We start from the raw sequence: 16,744 nt of genomic DNA on the forward strand, positions 1-16,744 counted from the left end.
CAAGTGGTTCATTATGTATGTTAAGAAATTAGGTCAATTCTTGCAGGACCTCTTATCATAAATAATGTACCGCTTGTCTTGAGTCACTGAAATTTCAGTGAAATAACTGGATTCCCTGCCCCTATAATATACATAACTTTTGTTACAAGTGTGTTATTATTTTTTGAGAAAAATGGAAAAATGCAAAAATAGTCAAAAATTTATCAAGGGGTGTAGTACCACCTTAATGCAGCCTTAGTAAATAATAATTTTTCAGGCACCCTATTAAAAATGTTTTAATATTGTACAAAATGACTGCACAATGTTATATTTAACAAAATTGGATTGAATTAAAGGTTTTGAAAGTTACCTTTTAATAGAGACCATAAGTTGGTGAAAATACCAAAGGTGATCAAACTTAATACCAAAGCAGATGATATGAAGAAATGATTTTGATATCCTTATGGGATTTTCAGCATGGGTGTGAAAGGCAAGTGTGATTAAACCCATGGGCACTACCAGCCAAATTATAGACCTCTAAGAACTCTTTTGATTGGTTATAAAGAGAGCTATATATCAAGTATTGAGCCAGTCAGAAATATGGTAAGAATAGTCAGTAGAACTGAAAGCCTAAAATTGCTGAGAGATCTAAAAGCTTGTATCTGGTTGGTTATGATTATATGTGACACAATCTGGTCCATGGAGGCCAAAGGTGGCAAATATGAAATTGAGATAAAGGCAAAAATATGGAGTAAAAACAATAAAATACATAAGAATATAGACAACACAAAACTTCTTAACTTAAAAACCAAGTATGCTAGACCTTTGGTGTTTTCAGCCAAATGTTTGTACAAGATAATAAATATTGTAACTTAATTTTCAAAATGTCTCCTTTGGCCTCCCAGCCATGGACAAGATTGTGTCACATATTAAGTGAGAAATGCAGTAGTGCTCATGGGGTTAATACCCTTACTAGGATGTCTTCCAAGTGATCAAAATTATTTTGACACCCTTATCAGGACTTTTTGACACCCTTATCAGGACTTTTTCCATATTTGAACTGAAACTGTTCCTTGATGTTCCTCCTTTATTGTCATTCTCCTGGGCATTTATTGTGTAACTAAATATTGGTTTGGACCAAAAAGCTAATTTTATATGGCGGTGTACTTTATTATAATATTCTTGAAATATTTTGTGAAAGCAAATAAACTTTATACTGAAACTGAATACTTTCCTATATCTGTTGTTTCTTATTTTTAGTGCTGTGTTGACTTTGTTTAATAAAGGTGAAATAGTTATAAACTCATGCAGAATTTTGAAAACAGATATGAAAAATACAAATGTCAAAAATCAAGGAAATGCTGTGAATTTAATTGGAGAAGACCCGAATCAACCATGTTAGCAAAATATTATTAACACCCATACTCTCTGCGATGGCTATTTTATAGTTTTCCATAATATGAAGGTGATACATCATACCAAACCTTTGATTGGTAGCTGCAATTGGTCTTTGCCTGACAAGTGTGTATGTGTGTTACAAACTGTTTGGGTATTTAGCCCTTTGAGTATTACCCAATGTGGAAATGGCATAAAATGCATGTCATCCATGCATGATCTCGGTAGCATTGATGGTGGAGATTGGTGAAGTAATTTGTCATTTGTTGCATATTTGTGAAGTGTATCAATCAGGGTGTACTTTTTTGACCAACCCGACATACTGAAAAAGCATAATTTACACAAAAATGCAACTTACTCTGAAAGTGTTGCTACCGTTTGAATTATAGATGCATGAGAAAAGGAAGATATTGTTTCACTTCCACATTGAAAACATATCAATGATATCGTTATGAATTGCAGACAGCGAATCCGGATTCGCTTTTGGTAAATTCATTTTACGCATGCATTACTTTTGAATTTGAGAACAAGGGATCAATACTGTATATAATAGAGGGCAGCATATCAATTTTTTAACGGAGATCAGATGATAACAGCATAGTAAGTATTCAAAAGAGGGCGGTATAGAGGGTTAGCTAGCGGTGCATCGCAGTACGGTCAACGACGATAACCGTTAAAAAGTCGATATGCTGCCCTCTATAGGTTAAATATTGATCCCTTGTTCTCAAATTCAAAAGTAATGCATGCATAAAATGAATTTACCAAAAGCCGAATCCGGATTCGGCCATCTGCCGAATTCATAACGATATACACATTGTTGTTTTGATCATGTGACTGTCAGTCTCAGTCTTTTTTTGTTCTGATATTCACTATCAAACTCTCTTTCCACTAACCACGATATGCACAAACTTTCAACCAATTCAATGTATTTTGTACCCTGGAATTATCATTTACATTACAAAAGCATGCCTGTGCTGTACATGTACGTCTGTACATGCACTTCGCATGCGCTGATCCAAATTGCTTATCAACGATCTAGAGGGGTGCTTGTATCACATTTACATCACACATGATGCATCAAGTATTAGGCTGCCTGGCCAATGACATGGAACTTAGTATTCGGAAACTCCATTCATTACATTAATTTTGTGATTTCCCTGAGGCGACGGAGCGACAGAATTTCAGATATCACATCACATCCCAGAGCTAGCTCTGTCAGGCGGCTTAGCTCACAGTTGTGATATTACCAGTTTATCATCCTCAATTTTTACCAGTCAGGCAAGCGGGTTCTTTTGAAAAAATACCTGCCCAACAGCAAAGTCACCCATGGGCAGGTGTTAAAGTATATCCCTGGTATCAACAGGTTCAAAGTGTTATTTATGGATTTCTCAATTCTGAGTACAAAAACCCTAGTTTTTCCAATAAACAAGATTTCCAAAGGTTTTACTTGTTTGCACCGAGTCATTGCTATGGGTAGATGTCCTGACATTTGTTGAGAAGATATTAAAGGTGAAGCTATAGTGTAAGAAATAACATGGCAGAACACATCAGGATGTGGAGACTTTTGAAAGAAACAAATGCACATAAAAATAGTATACAAGTCACCAAAAATGATTTATTTAGTTGCTTGGAAATAGAATTTGAAATTTACAATAAAATATTAAATTAGGTTTCAGTAAAGTGCAACATAAAATTATATTATGAACCCCTGATCTGTACCAAGATTGACATGTTAGAGATACATAAGACCACAATATTGAAGACAGTTTCAATATGCCACAGTTTGTAGCCACAATCATTGCAGGGAAAATATAAGTGGGAACAGTAAACATAGGGCTCCTATAACCTATTGATTAACATGCCTTTTGAGCTATTCCAGTTGAAATCCATACATCCTCTATGGAAGGTATGTCCTTAATCTCCCACACAGCTGGTGTAGATTTGCAATAGACTTACCCATTCAGGTAAGCCCATTTGAAATTCAAACTCTGTATGTAGTAGATTAAAGTGATATCTTCCATAGGGGGTGTATGGATTTCAATTGGAATAGCCCATATTTGCCACAGATTGGACCAGTTGCTGTGGTTCACAACTTGCCCAGATATTTAGAAATCAAGCTCTCTTTAATTGATACTTACGAAGCTTATATTTACAACTTGACACCCACCTGTACTACAACTTGAACAGAGCATTGGACAACTCTTCAAGTTTTGCCAAGTACAGAATCATTCAAGTTTTGTTTAATGATTGCCTTTAGATGAGATTTTAGTACCAAGGCTCAAATTTACACCTTGATATTTCAGGGCAAGTTACACCTGTGGTACAAGCTGCCCAGAGCATTTAAAACTCTCAATTACTACTAATGGACAAGTGACAAATTTGAAGCTATTTAAGACCTGATTACCATACCAAAAATCAGTTGAAATTCATACTCCCTGTGTGGAAGAAGAAGGTCATGTCTTCCATGGGGTGTATGGATTTCAACTGGAATAGCGAAATGTGATATGACATGATCAACAAAATGAGTCGTTTGATGCTTTTGATTTTAAATCATGGACAAAAGTGTTTGATTTTATTGTTTTTAAAAACATGAAACTCAAGGAACTGCAAGCCTAATTTAATTTAAAAAAATATTTCAGCAGGCAAAGATATTAAATGACTCATGAGTCATGAAGGATAAAACCTCATTTTGTATAATCATGCCACATCATGTTGTAATGCAGGCTGGTGTTTCATAGGTCCTGTTTTTGCCCCCAATTTGTTAATTATAAAAATCACTTTCAGAGAAACTTCGTACATTTTTGCTGGATAAAAATGACAAAGTTTCTTTAAAAAAAGGTAAAGCAAACTTAATGATAGGATATATTTGAGCCAATTTTTTTTTGGTTGTCCTCCACCGACCGACCTACATGTACCCTAATCTTGAAAAGTTGGAAAAAAAGCTTTTACTGTACAAAAGCGTGAGAATGCAGACCCTTAATTTGGAAATTCAAGAAGTTTTTTTTTTCCTTTCAGAATTGTTGACATCTTTCAAATATATTTAGTTTCATTACACTTCTTAACTGTTTTAAAAACATCCATGAAGTGATGCAGTAATGAAATATCCAAATTCACACCCAATTTATGCATTATCATTAAGCTCAAATTAGGCCCGAACATGTTTTGGTTATGACCTTCAAAAAAGAAAATGTGACCTACCAACTGATCCCGTCTTCCACAAGGTGGTTGAGGACAATTCAACTTTTTTGCCTTATATGATGTAGGAACATATACAATGCATTCATATTTGGCCCATTTTGTTGTTGTCAAGCTGCGATGTGTAAAATTTTAGCAATTTTTTTATACTACAAATGTTATCTTTCCATAATTCCCATAAATTCTGTCTTACTTATCCAACCTTATCTTAAATGAAAAGCTTTCCCCCTACATATTCTCACATATAAATGTAATACCATATTACTTGTTCCGGATGTTACATAACAAATATGCCCTCTAAAATCATATCTTCACAATAAAGACCAATATTAATTCTCTAGACTCTCATCTTTATAAAGACCAATATTAATTCTCTAGACCCTCCCCTTTGTAACCATCATAAATATGTCCTACAAAGTGATCAAATGGTCATAACAATTTCTGGACTGTGTTTCACTAACATTTACGACAAGTCTCAAAAGTCTTGTAAGTCCCAAAATAAATCATATGTTAAGAGTAACTTTGATTTTACTGAGGAAATTTACGATTTAATCCGGATTCGTAACAGGAACGCATCGTAAAGTTGCACCGAGTAAAGAGTCACTGTAACTTTACGACAGGGCACTTTTTGGTACAATTTGCTGTTAGCCCTTGGGTTGAGAAATAAGAAATTGAGAATTCTTATTTCCATGGCCCGATACAAACAAAGGCTTATGCTGCGAAGTGTTAAAAGTTCAGTGAAACACACCCCAGTTTAATGTAAAAAAGCAAATGTTAATGAAATTAAAAAAAACCAATATATTAATAAACATATTATCAACACATTTATAACATAACATAATGTTAACCTTCTTTCTTTTTCAGTTCAACCCAGTGTGTCACATCTCCAAAAGACTGGCCTAGTAACATGATTTTTTTTGGAACATGACAAGTTGACAACACATATCACTGAATGTGATACATAGATTGAAAGTACAGGCAAATTATTATTTTACACTCTGAATTGTTCAAGCACAAATGTAACATAAAAAAGTTTTAAATCATGCATAATTATGATCATTTGAGATTCAAGATCTCACCTCTATTGCATCACTAGTTAACTATATCACAACATTATTATATAGAAAGGAGGCTCAACTCCAGAGCTGCATTTCACATACATCTTAACCCATTATATCTGAAGTAACCTACCATACCCTACATGTAATTGCACTTCACAACTTCCCATTTAAAAAAAACCTTTATATCAGGTTCCTCTTATGAATCTGTATTACTTCCCATGTGTTTTGATTGAAAACTTCATGAAACTATATGATTATATGCCATAACTGACAGATTTCACATTGCACAGCTTGCCTATAAAGATTAATCAGCACAAAATAGAGTTGTTTTGTTTATCTGCACATAATAGTAATACATAAACCCAAGTATTGGCATGCATCGACATTACACATATTATTATACACACTCCGCCTGCTGTGTTGCCATGCCATGCTTTTATGAGCCGTCTATTTGGCACAGATTTAACTACAGCATGGCAATTCTGAGCAGGAGATGATAACACGTGAATTTCTCATAATCTCCACATAACGATCCTTGTGCTACATTTCACCTAGCTAGTGAGAATTCATAACAGATCCTAGGACCTTTTCAACCTGATGGACACATTAAATCCTTCAATACTATAAATAAATTGGAAACTTTACTTTACATTTATACTCTTTGCTTGTTTGATCAGCATGCATTAGACAGCTTTTTTTGTTCATTCTAAAAATTTAAGTCCTACAAACCAGCTGTGTTATAGTGTTCGGATATAAACATAAGGAAAAGTTGAGCCTCCTTTCATGACCTTTTAGTTATAACCATGCAAAACACTTTAATGTGAACCTTTCATACATTCATATACAATAACATTCAATAGACCATTTTTAGGAAATCCCTAAAGCCTTTTATTTGCAATTTAACCCTATATATGGCATGCTGAATGCGCACATCGTTATTGCACAGCTCAACATGTGCAAGAACAATTGTCATTAACAATGAGTGCATTGGTGTGACATATGTAGAGTAAAATTGCAAACGTTGGAATTTTCTGGAAAATGGTTTAACATTTTCTTTATCTGTAATTAACCAATTAAGAAAAGATCTCATGAAGCTCTTCTATTTATATCGGTGGTATGTTCATAAGATTAACTTCCCATCAACCACCACCAATGCACTTAAGAAATTTGAACTTTTTACAGACAGTAGCTAAATTTGCAGTTCAACCACAGAGTTCAAACTTCAATAAACGGAGTAATGCAATTTTATGTCCAAGCCAATTATCTGTGATAGTATTATATATTTAATTAGGCTAAATGGGAAAATTAAAGCTCCAGCATTAAAAAAAAAGGCCTGGAAGTTAACCATGTTAGGTGTCTTGATGCACGTGTGTTAGACATTTTATGCATATACAACACTTATTCCATTATTAGCAAAAATGACATTAAATTCAGCATACATTGTAATTTTACATGGCTTACACAAGCAAAAATTAAAAACATAGTTCCATAAAAGCATAAGGTATATTGCTCATCTGCAAAATCGACTTGTACTATCCACGCTGGAACAGAAAAGGGACACAATCTGATGATGAATTTGTCCCTTTATTATCCCAGAATTAATAGAGCAAACCAATTTTGCCTACCAGCAATTTCGCCTCCCTTACAACCATCCATATGGATGGTTCTCCAATTCAATTTTCAAACCAATCAATCAAAATAAGTCATCAGTAAACTCAATGAATTTAAAATTTTCTTTATTTTCCATTTTTTATTCCAGTGCTTTTTGAGTTTTGACAGGCAAAAATATACTGAAAACATTCCACTAAAATGAGAACATTCAGTTTCAGAAACAGAAATACAAAGAAAACTGAACACTTTTTTTTTCATAACTAATATTAACGACAAACAACTCATTTGATTTAATTGTGGCATATTGAATTGGGCAGTTATTAATTATTACTAAACCAGCTACAACAATGTGCTTCATATTTGAAAATCATCCTAAGAAACAGAACTGGCTATACCAAGGGTATTAGTGGATAGGCTAATAAATAGGCTTGCTCGACGAGAATTCAAAAATGAACTTGGTGGTTGACTAAAGCATAATTGTTCACAATGTTATTTCATGAAGGCCAGCCTAGCAGGCTAGGCAGACCTACACTCATCAGAACATAATGCAAAGTGATGATATTCACTAGAACTGATCGTGATATAGTTATAGTATTTACTACTATTTCTACAAGTAAACCATCAGGTATTACAGTCCAGTGCAGCCTGTCCCTGTGTGGGTGGTTATTTCCACCACCATATTTTACATGAACATTTTAATTTTAAAAACAGGGCTTACTATGTGTTGTTTGAAGGAAATAACATTAATGACCCTACAGAAAATATCACAAACATAATTCATATTATTCAATTTTTTTTTTAATTTTTCTAAAAAATTTGCAGCTCTTTTGCTTTTTTTTTGTTCAAGGTGTGCATTACGCTACATCAGATAACACAATTATAGAAATCTAATTCATTCTACTATTATTGCAAAAAATTGGCATACCATATTGTCAGCAGTGTTGACAAATTACTAATAAATTGATGTCATTATAAGCAATATCATCTTTAAAGATATGATGGTGCAAAACCATATGTGTGACACCATCAAGCATATTTGAGTCATATCGCACAAAATCATTTTGTGTCAACAATGCTCACTATTTTGTTTCAGGATACAATAGTTATGGTGACAACAATATATCTGATATTTATGAACTTCTAAAAAACTAGACAAAAAAGAGCTACAATTACATGGCATTTAAGCAAAAAACAACCACAATATCAATAAAAGAAAACATGCACTTATTTAAAATAAAGAATTCTCCAATAATTCCCTTGAAGAAATGAAAGCAATCATGAAATAAATGTAATTATACATTCTGATAAACGGAATGTTTGCAATCAACCAAAGGCACCAGGAATTTCATTTCCTCTTAGTTCTGATGACAACAACAACAATAATATATCAAAAAATTTTGTGAAACCCCTGTCAGGTCTAGTAACCAATCACCAATAACACACAATGAACATATAAATTCTACATTGTCATTTCTAAAAGTGTATCAATAAACCCAAGTTGGCCTTGCATATGGCACATGCGTCAAATAGGTCAAAATCAGACATTGAATGACTCATTTGTGAATGGAGAGTTCAGTAAGAGTTCTATATACCTATTAATAGCACACAACTCTTCATTACCCCAACCTTGCATTTTGACTTTCACTTTACATATTTCAAGTTATTAGATTAATCTTTGCCATAATGAAATGAATATTGAATATGAGCACTTCTGTGACAATAAGCCTTGCTGCCAGCACCCTCTGAATTGTCCTCACATACCTACAAAGAAATGCTAAGGACCATTTCAAAATTCAATGGATACTTTATAAATGACTTTAAACAGTTTGGTAACACCAACATTATCCAAGCATATATAGGCATCAACAGTTGAAATCGGAGAGACAACCCTGACTTTTACCAGTCCAAGTGACCTAGTCAAGGTCACCTTAGAAAGCAGGGCAGTGCATTTTTACAGGACAGGGAAGTGTAGCCAACAAAGGGGAGTTACCCTGATCAGAACCAAGAGTAACAAGGTCTTATCATGGGTCATCCGTCCCGCCTGTTTCAGTTGATCTCCGCCTTTTTACAGCACTATACTCAGTTGTGATAGATCAATTTTCTCTTGCAAGAATCAGACCAGTCAATCACAAGACAAATATGGCACCAAATCACTGCTTTAAATATCATTTGTTTTAGGTAAATAAATATGTATATTTTGATCTATTTGCCATAACCTTTTTGCAAGAAATCCAAGCATTTCAAATTTCCGGCTTCAGACTATACATACAAGTACTCCTGGTCAAACAAAATCCTCCCTCACATCATAGCAACTTGACCACAGTTGTGCATGTTCTTTACATTTCTCCAAAATATGATAACATGGCAAGGATATTTAGTGGCTGTAAATATTTCTTGACCACCAAAGGTATATAATAATTATAAAATGTGAAGAAAATCTGAGTACCAATGCAAACCCAAGAGATTTGTACAAAATTTTCTGACACCAGTAAGAAAATGATACAAAAAATTCACTGGAGCTCCAGACAGTGCTCATACTTTACTTAAACAAATAAGTAAATCAACTTTCCCGACAGGAATTGATAATAAGTTAGTATTTCTACGAGTATACCGTTGGTTATCACAGTACCGGTGCAACACACAGGCACCTGCTGCGCTGGTACTGTAATAACTGACAGTGTACTTGTAGAAATACCAGAACTTTTTACTTAATAGCCACCCATTTTTGTATGATGTCTTTATCATGTTACAAGCTTAACTTGAGTATTTATTAGACAAAAGTGCAGGCTCATATGTCACAGTAAAGGAATGTAGTAAAGATTTAAACTGTCATCTGCACTTACTCACCTGGTTATTTTCCCAGATAATTTTGGAACAAATTGGTTCCTTCCTCAGTTGGGAGTGGACTACAGAGATACAGATTCACCACAAATAGTCCCAGCATCACCCAATGAGGGCATATCGTTCTATGAAGTGTGACGGATGAAACTGCTACACACATACACCATATTTTTACAGTCTTTGTGTAAACACAAGGACACGCAAGGCACATAACGCTGCCGTGATTGTTAGACACAAAAGATCGGCCCTCATGAATACATGTATGTGAGAATTCACAGTATATAAAGCATGGGAACTTTGACCGTTGCTGAATACTATACAAGTATATGGGTGTGTAAGATGTTTGATCCCAGCAAATGGTTATAAATAAGAGATGTAAATCTTTTACCTTCATTTCCTGGTATGAAAATAACCTTGCGAGTATAGATGAAGTTGAAATCTTTCCAACTTTTAAATATTTGTTTGGAAAGGACCCCATTATCCCACCAGCTTCATGGCAAAAGATATATTTGCAAATAAGCAAAACTTCTACTTTTCTACCACTTGTCCTGTTACCTTGTCATGTTTGTGTTACTTTGATTTTCAAAAGTTGGCTGCAATATTGGTGCACATTTCAAAGATTGCAAAGTATCTCAAGCATCCAAATGTCTTGGGTGCTTAGGATACCTAACAATCCTATCAAAATTGGGTCTTTGACTGTACCATTTCCTGAGAGGGTGTTTCACATTTTCCCACCATCCTAACTACTGTAACTAATAATAACTTAATAATCCTCAAAGTTCATCCCTACCATCCCTACCAAATGAATACCTATGCTCACTTGGCTTTAGTTTAACAAAAGTACTTTCTGGAGGGTCTGTTGGTTTCTTTTCCTGTTTTTTTCTGCTGCTGCTGTTGGTTTATAACTATTCCTGGCTGTGGTTTCTGTGATGGTTGAGTCTGGGATTCCGGTGTAACAGGGTCAGGTCCATGATGGAACTCTCGATGAAGTTTGCCAGAATGCAGGTCTTGAACAAATGTTTTCAATTTCATAGGTACACTGTTGATGGTACAAATAAAGATAGACAATAAATTGGCTACATTTCATTTAATCATACACAATATTTAAGGGAAAAAATAATGTAATTCATGGAAATACCAACAGTAAGCAAGGTTACTGTTGCATAATCCGTTTCACAACCAAAAATCAACTACTCATCCATCAGGTCTTTCGCTTTGATTTAACAAGTGTTCATCATTTTCACTAAAACTCTGTCCAAAAATTTGACCCTGAAACATAAACCAGACCTCTGCTCCTTTTTGGGGTTCAGTCAGTTCAAATAGTTATTGCTATAGCCTTGATTTATTAGTCTGGTCTTGTTTTGAGTTCACAGAACTTATCCAAGCATTCTTTTTAGAATTTAGCATCTGCCAGAGGCATTAATCTTGCCTGTCCCAGAAGCAAACTGTTCCGCCCAAAATGATGTGTGGGTGGCTAACACCCTGTCATCAACCACTGTTTCATTGGGGAATATTTTACAATATACTGAAATGATAGGCAACTATAGGTACCAGTATAATTCTAAAACATATGGTACTTTCATTAAATAATTAGGTTTATGCTTTTTATTTGTCTGAATTTTGGGCACAACAGGGTGCTTTGACAAGTAGTTCCATGGAGAGGCAAGGTTCAAGCACTTTTAAATCTGTAGTAATGTAAAAGTGTAATCACTTCAATTACTTTTCCACAGCAACAAGTATTGGTACCTGTCCTTAAATTATAATTTTCAGTATCACCTGAACTGAAGTGAAAACAAAGATTATGTTTAATGATAATTGGGTTTGTTTAAAAACACAAATTCTCTCACAATATTCACATATTCAAATGCTTGTCATGTTACAACATTAGGGAGTGAATTATATCAGAGGATTACTTACGTAAGTTCATTGATATCAGGAAATAGGTACATGTGTCGAAAACTATCAATAGCTACAAGTGGTAGATCTGCTGCTGATTTGCCTAGATGATGCAATGGATGTGTAAATTTTGTGCCGTCAGCTGTCAGAAAATTAATGTTACCTGAAACAGAAGAAAGGTTATAATAGTTAGGCAAGAATTGAAGCTCTAATCCTATGAAAATATCATCAAAATTATACTTGGAAACATTGGGTATTTAAACAATAAAGAATGAAAGAATTTGAATAGCAAAATCAACTGAAAAATAACTTTGTGATATTATAATCATCTACTTAATTGGGTCCAATGTAACCATTATTGAATACACTTTGTATCTTTGTATTCATTTGCACATCTTGAATAGACCTTGGAAATAACATTGAGAATGTTCAGAAAACCAGGCCTTGTGAACCAGGTGAAACAAATCGTATGTGAATATCTTGATGCTCCCATAAATTCACATAAGCCCTCGCCAGTGACATGCATTATGCAAAGCGCAACTAGCATAAGTGCTGTGCTCAACAGCTGTGTGATGTTACCAGGAATATTTTTATGACCAGGAATATTATTATTAACTGGGTCATCATAACCAAACAGCAGCTGCCTTCAAAGAACTTTGATTTGAAAAAGTCTACAAGGCAAGTTGATCATATGCCTGCATGTCAGTAAAGTAGGTTTTATAAATCATGTCAATATCTGCATCATAAACATGATACCAATGTTTATACAATGTTTATATTAGTGCCTTTACAGAGTAATAAAGCACTACTGTTATTTAAATAAATTTAAATAAACTAAATATTAGTGTTGTGTAGGAAATTCTTACTCAATAACACTTTTTATAAATTTATACTGAACTGTACCTTTTTCTTGAATAAGTTCTCTTGAGATGACCTGATTATATTTTTGTACAACATCAGTGTCCTCTGTCTTATGAAATAAAATTAAAAATGGTAGGCCTTCTTCTGTTAATTCCTGCAAGAGAAAAGAAGTATGTTGTAAAGGTTCAGATAACTTGGGTATGAAATCACACAAATCATTTGCACATAGACCACTATAATTATTATAATCATGTATAGCAATCAATCATAGTGAACAGCATAGTATTAATAAAAGCCAATTCAAATTAACAACAGAAAATTTGGCAAATAAACGAGTCTTAACAAGTGACTTAAAACACTCATAACTTGAAGCACAACAATATAATGGGAAGTGTAATCACAGTTTGTCCTATACCCTAAATGAGCTCAGCTGGAACTAATTTTTTCACTCCATTTGTGACCTCTTGTACCTATTAGGAAACCATGGATGTCCCTGTTATGGTGTGTTCATAGTTAGAATAAATGTCTTCATTTATGGGTACTTACAGATGCACCTGCACCCCATTTGTATCAAACTCGACTCACATAATTAGGTTACAGACTTGCAAGACATCCTCACGTTAATTATAACAACAAAGTTATTTTATGAAATCATTAAACACAAACAGCTTTTTTTTTTCATTTTTATTGTTTGCTTAATAGTGGTTTTAAGATTGCTGTTATTCAGCTTCAGCTGGTCACTTGGTTTTCATAAATCTGAAACTAGGACACGGTATCCAAAAGGAAAGTCACGGAATAGCTACACAAAAGTATAGAAAGAAAGTAATTGCACCTTTACATGGAAACAATTCTCTGTATATTATAATACTTACCTCGCCATTTTCAAATGTGATTTCCCTGACGAGTGGTATACATTTATCATTGGCCCATGCCAAAAGTAGCTCAAAGTTATTAAGTGTTCCCATATACAGCATATCTTGATCTCCCCTGGTCTGATGAATCAAATGATATCAATAAGTATGATAATGAAAATATCAATAACAAATTCATTTTTAATTGAAATCAAATATTGGAAATAGCATTGCACAATAATTATTAATTTAATTTTACGATGTCTTGCATTGTTTAGCATCAAATATTTAGTTAAAATGGTTTGTACCCAATTTCTAAAACAATCTTACAGTATTGAAATTGTTAACAAATGCAGGATATATAGACTGATATGCCGACTATTGGAAGTGGAAGTTTCATAACTGCAACTCCTTTTGTTTGGTAAATAAGACAATTTAAAAGTATCGTACATACCCTTGGTGGTCTGAACATGATATTGTTTCCTGGTACAGTTTCTGGCCTAAATGCATCTCTGAAATACAAACATATAAATATTTTTAAAAAAATGATTTTCTTTCTTTTTTAGCCTATACTGGGAATTTCAATTAAATGAACACAGCTTTCAACAGCTGTATTCGACCCAACTACTATTTCAAACTACAACGCAAACGCATGACCTTGGATATAATAATTAAAATACTAACCAATCACAAGCGAGTTGGCATGGTCGGATTTACTTCCGCGTCACACACCCGCGAGCGTTCATCTCACAGTGTATGCGGACAATGGTCACACTGTTGTGCAGTTGTGTTCATTCAATTGAAATTCCTTGTATAGTACCATGTCATTCCAAGAACACTCAGACAGACAGACATTTTACTATTTCAGGTATGACAATTGTTATATTTAAATTTTTGTCAACTCGCACACAATATTTTTCTTTGGGTGTGTGGTATCTCCTCGGATCGGATATCGTATATATTGGATCGGATATCGGTAAAACATTAACTTGTGTTTACCTCTTCATCTATCACATATTATAAATGCATTGAGAACCAATGCATCTTTTTACTGATATTGGATCGAATTGATATCCACCGATATTATAAAATCAATATCGGATCTGTAGACAAATGCCATTTCGGTTGTACCTTAATGTACACACTGGCTTTTAACTTACCCTGTACCCACATAGAAATTACAATCATCTCGTAATGAGCTTGCCACTCTCATGAATACTTTGTAGTCTGGTCCTTCTGTATTGGCAAAGTATGCTATTACATTTCGCTTTTTCTCCTGAAGGTAGAAAACAGATAAACACAATGGATATAGTGCATGTATATCAAAATTGAAAATCATGTCTCAATGAAACCAAACTTTTAGCTTATAGGTTACTCTTTTTAGATATTCAATACACCAAATTTGTTGTAAAACCCTTAAACCTAGAACTGAATGTGTGGCTGTGTGCATACACTTTACAATGTCAAGTCATTGCAAACATGTTTCTGTTCACAGGAAAACTGTACACTTTGTCAAAATTAAAAAGAATGCCCTCTTTAGGCTACTCAACTCCCCGAATTTCCCACGATTTTGGCTGTTTGTTTCAAACTGCATGATTTTTCCCGGTCTAAAAAAATGAATTTTCATTTTCCCTGAGTGGCTGGAAGCCATGCTTGAAGGTTCCCTTTCAATACATCAAGAGAAGGAGCTTCTTTGGAACTATATACATGTATATGGACTAAATTTCATTCAGAGAGTTGTAGTATGAAACAATTTAGTATATTAACTGTACATAGGAGGAAGCAAACATGAAATTTGGCAAGAAACTTGATACTCAAAGAGAGTTTGATTTTCCTAGTGTTGCTCAGATATCTTGATGGTCTGGTTGGGATCTTGTTTTGGATTGCCAATGAACATGTTTCCTTTCTGCTTTAAACTGGAAACAAATTCAGCAATGAAGTTGATGACTGACTGAACACATGTACATTACAGTTAAATTCAATGTACTGATACTAGTACTACCTACATACTTTTCATTAGCTATCAGTCAGGAAAGACTGCCATCAACCTCCAACGGAATGACCTATGACATGTGGAAAGTTGTACCTTTCAAGACAAGGCCATTAAATTATGTGCAAGCTGTTGACACAAGCTGCAGTGACATTGTGAACAATATGTGTGAATCCATATAGATTTAAATTTGATTCAGTTTTTCTTCCTCACCAATTCATGAAATAAAAAAATCAATTCTACCTAAATCACTACTTACATCAATGTTATTGAGAGCCATTTTATCTTGCAACATAACAATAGGATCCTTCATCTGTTCCTGAATAAATGACACAAACGCATCCTTTGAACGCTGTGACCTGTACTCTCTCTTGGCAAGACGACCATTTCTGAACAACTTGAGTGTTGGATACTTTGATATGTGGTACTTTTTGGCTATTTCACCTGTAAAATGAAACACATAATAACAATTACAGAGATGTCAGTGAATTGCCAAAAATAATTCTGAAGATAATTCGGACGATTGTGAACCACAGGGAGAGTAGCAACTGGGGCGCAGTGCCTCACGGCCAGGGTTCCTTATAAAATTGAATTTGTTGGCGATTTTTTCCTAATTGTTTTTAAAATCAACCACAAACGATTGTGGTTGTAGGTAAAGATTCCATTTTCATTCGTCATACATAATTGTGACCGGATACATCACAGATGTACTTAAGAAATCAAACTTGAGATCATACCCATCATGTTCAGTAGAATTTTATCAGCTTTATATGTCTGTCTGCAATTAAAAACTTCTTATGAAGGAGTTGATACAGCTTTATTCTGCATGCTGCTTGATTCTTCAGTGGAATATTAAAACTCTACACCAAGGACACACCCATTTTATGTTGTTCATTTTTTATGCATGACTTCATCCATACTTGAAACTCGGCTTGCTACAAAGCCCCCCTTTTCATGTGACTGGTAACAATTTACATTTAGACTGTAAACAGTAAACACTACATTTGGTATTTCAGTATGCATATATTTATTGGATCAATGTGAAATATCAAATCACTTTATAG

At 34.2% G+C, this 16,744-nt stretch overlaps 1 protein-coding gene across 1 annotated transcript in view; it reads right to left on the bottom strand.

The window, feature by feature from the left end:
- Positions 1-10,425: 10,425 nt before the first annotated feature.
- The window catches only part of LOC140155780 (endoplasmic reticulum resident protein 44-like), a 40,838-nt gene continuing 34,519 nt past the window's right edge, over positions 10,426-16,744 (bottom strand). Inside the window, exons 4-11 of the mRNA XM_072178741.1 lie at positions 15,940-16,124; positions 14,851-14,966; positions 14,145-14,202; positions 13,712-13,831; positions 12,882-12,993; positions 12,000-12,141; positions 10,989-11,121; positions 10,426-10,954 (exon numbers count right to left, since the gene is read on the bottom strand). Of these exons, the coding sequence (XP_072034842.1) occupies positions 10,856-10,954; positions 10,989-11,121; positions 12,000-12,141; positions 12,882-12,993; positions 13,712-13,831; positions 14,145-14,202; positions 14,851-14,966; positions 15,940-16,124 (965 nt within the window). The 3' untranslated portion in view covers positions 10,426-10,855. The remainder of the gene's footprint in view (positions 10,955-10,988; positions 11,122-11,999; positions 12,142-12,881; positions 12,994-13,711; positions 13,832-14,144; positions 14,203-14,850; positions 14,967-15,939; positions 16,125-16,744) is intronic.

This window comes from Amphiura filiformis, chromosome 6 (genome assembly GCF_039555335.1).
Source record: "Amphiura filiformis chromosome 6, Afil_fr2py, whole genome shotgun sequence".
In the NCBI taxonomy this organism is placed as follows: domain Eukaryota; kingdom Metazoa; phylum Echinodermata; class Ophiuroidea; order Amphilepidida; family Amphiuridae; genus Amphiura; species Amphiura filiformis.